The following is a 3,315-nucleotide window of genomic DNA, read 5'->3' as shown; positions in this document are numbered from 1 at the left end:
CAATAAAACCCATTACAAACGAGGCATTTGTTGCATCCAGTGGGGACATAATTACTGATTATAATGACTGACGTTGAGACTTTCAGTCTCAACTTTATGCACCAAGAGCTTGTAACACTCCAAAGAGAAAGGAAAAATTGAAATCGCATCATATGACCCCTTTAAGTCCGTAAATAGGATCAGTGTTGAGTTCATGTTGTCTTCAAGTTTGATCATGATTCAGCAGAACTGATCATGTGAAACCATCCCTGATGACAAGCAGTTGTTTATGGTGTTATCTCAAAGCCTGAAGCTGATTGGCTAGTCAAGGGACAGACTTTAACCTAGTAGCTATAGTCCGCATGCGCTCGATGGATCTCTGATAACAGATGTGAAACCAGCAGCAATGCTAGATATTTATGAGTCATTGTAAAATGTGTGGCACAGTTAACCACATAATTCCCTGTGTTCTGTAGGCACAAATATTAGTTAGCGCTCTCATTTTTTATTGGTGGGTCATAAAGTAGTTATATGCAGTGTCTTGATGTAATTCAGATCTTCTACAAAACAGCAGAAAGTCCACATTAAAGCTTGTTCTGGTCAAGAACCGCCCACTTAGACCGAAAGAGACGGGGCGTGGATGTGGGTGACATGTAAACTGGACAACCATAAATAGTTTTGTTTCTGTGCACTCCAAAAAATATTTAGGCCTAAATTATGTATTTGAATTGCATATAAAATCTCCATTCATTTGGATTGTACTGTTATAAACTGATAAATTTGATATGATGCGTATTTAATCATACAGAAATGAAACCGAATGAAAATGAGTCACAGTTTATTGTCAACTGTTTCCATTTTTTGGATTTTATTAAAATAACCATATTTTCAAAATGCATTTATTCAGATATAAAATCTCCATTCATTTGGATTGTACTGTTATAAACTGATAAATTTGATATGATGCGTATTTAATCATACAGAAATGAAACCGAATGAAAATGAGTCACAGTTTGTCAACTGTTTCCATTTTTTGGATTTTATTAAAATAACCATATTTTCAAAATGCATTTATTCAAATTTCTTAATGTCAGCATTAATATTGTGAAAACAATTAAAATTATTTAATTAAAAGTATGAACATGGTTAAAATATGGCTAGCTATGGAACAAGCATTATTCCATAAATTAATTAGATTAATTATTTGGTTAAAAAACTAATTAGATGTATTGATGCTAAATATATAAATTTGAGTTATTGTGTATTTAAAACGCATTGAGTTTATTAGTACAGAAACATTGCTGTTTTTTTTTTTTTTACCCGCTTCATTTCCTCTCTTTTTTTTTTTTTTAAATTCCTGTAGGTTAAAATTGTATAATCCAAATGGCTGGAAATTTTAGATGCAATTCAAATACATTAATATTAAATTTAGGCCAAAATATTTTTTGAGCATGTACCATTGGAGGGCACGATTATCTGAAATAGATCATACTACAATAATTGGACATTATGAGAAAAAATTTAAATAAACGGAGCAATTCCAAGAGGGTCCTCGCACCGAGGTGCTCGGGCCCTAATAATGGAGCAGCTGTGTCTGTTAAAGGATGTACAGACAACACAATAAAAAAAACTGGTGTTTTTGAGTGCTGTGGTGTGTCATCTGAGGTTAAGACCACTAAGTAGTTGCTTGAGTTGTGGTTTCTTTTGATGATCCAAGCATTTGTCTGAAATGCATCATAAATGAAGTGGGCACTGATGGTGAAGTTGCATGACTGTGTATTAGCACTCTGCTTCAAAACTATTTGTTTTATGTTTGATGAATAATGTTTTGTGCTAGTTTTCGAACTGTCTATTGAAAACCCTTCCAGGTCTCAGCTGGGCCTCTGCTATTGAGAAAATCAGTGGTTTGATGAAGAAGGTCTTGTCTTTAGGGTCATGTCAGGGTAACCCTTCCTTTTCAGCGCTTTATGATCATGTCACGTCTTTCCCCTAAGGTGGATGTAGCTCAGCCAGAAACTCCAGTCACCCCAGTTACCCCAGGATTTTCCTCCACCTCCCCTGATGAGGTACACTAAATGCATTTGGCATGACGGACGCCACACATGCTCGATTCTGGAGCCCTCACTAACAAGACCAAAACTTAAACACCCTTTTCTCGGGGTCTGAATGCATTCAGATTGAATCAGACTCCACTGATCGTCAATATCGTGATAATACCATATATCGTGATAAAAGCATTAGCAATTAATCGCAACATGAAAATTTGATACCGGCATATCCCTAGTTGAGGTTGTGGTTAGGACAGTTGTTTAGTCTAGTATAATAGAATATCAATATTATTTGTAAATGGTTCAATTGCATTGCTTGGTCTGAGACCACTAGTGAAAATGCTCCTATTTGATGCTTTTTGTTTCTTACCAATTGTAAAATTGTTGTTGTTTTTCTTTCTTTCAGACAAGTAATGGTAATAACCCATGGACAGTATTTGACAATAATGCATCTGGGGGGTTTTCTAATAACTGGGCAGCTCAGCCAGAGGGCACAGAGACGGGGAAAACCAGCAGCAATGCATGGCCTTCTGGAGGACACGGGCATCCGCAGGCCTACCAGGGTCCAGGTAACAACTCAAATAAACCCATGTTGGATTATTCAGTCTAAACCAGTGGTTCTCAAACTTCTTGAATTCAAAGACACGCCATTGTCCACAACAATATTCGAAGGCCCCCTAGACCTATTCTTGTTTTCAGATGGGTTTTAATCTTTGGGACCTCCTAGTTTTTGTAAATTACAATTAAAATAAAAATAATTTAATTTAATAAATATTAGAAGCTGAACTGTTCTTCAGGGATCCCACCTGAACGCGCTCTCCTCCACATCACGAGTAGACACGCCCCTTATTGCTGATTGGCTACACGTTTGTTTTGCGATTCGGCCCGAATCAGTTTTCTAAAGTGTTTTTGAAAAATCACTTACTCTGCCTTTAACCTGTCAATTTCCATAACTCTTCCAGTCATTAACGATTTAGTGGGTAAGAATCAAGGATAAGGAGTTTTAAAAATATTCACAATTACTCACAATTTTTACCAAATAAAACATTTTAGAGTGTAGCACAACTGGTAAAATGTATATTCATTATATAAATGCCCATGGTGTTCAAATATTTAAATCATTTTCCATATCTAAAATCCAGTGGTGTATAAAGTACCTGAAAGCCATACTCAAGTAAAAGTACAGATATCTTACCAGAAAATGACTTTGGTAGAAGTTGAAGTCACAGTTTAGAATATTACTTGAGTAAAAGTCTTAAAGTATGTGATATTTATTGTACTTAAGTAC

The 3,315-nt window shown here is 35.6% G+C and overlaps 1 protein-coding gene across 2 annotated transcripts in view; it reads left to right on the top strand.

Annotated features, from left to right (window-relative positions):
• Positions 1-3,315, top strand: part of LOC107743295 (sorting nexin-9-like) — a 26,467-nt gene that overhangs the window by 11,088 nt on the left and 12,064 nt on the right. Inside the window, exons 5-6 of one of the 2 annotated variants that reach the window (XM_016556467.1) lie at positions 1,974-2,045; positions 2,434-2,596. In XM_016556467.1, coding sequence (XP_016411953.1) covers positions 1,974-2,045; positions 2,434-2,596 — 235 coding nt within the window. The remainder of the gene's footprint in view (positions 1-1,973; positions 2,046-2,433; positions 2,597-3,315) is intronic. The other variant, XM_016556468.1, reaches the window with a different exon arrangement.

The sequence above is a fragment of the Sinocyclocheilus rhinocerous genome, unplaced genomic scaffold (genome assembly GCF_001515625.1).
Source record: "Sinocyclocheilus rhinocerous isolate Xijiao unplaced genomic scaffold, SAMN03320098_v1.1 scaffold827, whole genome shotgun sequence".
Classification (NCBI taxonomy): Eukaryota; Metazoa; Chordata; class Actinopteri; order Cypriniformes; family Cyprinidae; genus Sinocyclocheilus; species Sinocyclocheilus rhinocerous.
Note: the sequence above shows the minus strand (reverse complement) of the source record. Positions and strands in the feature narration are given on the sequence as shown.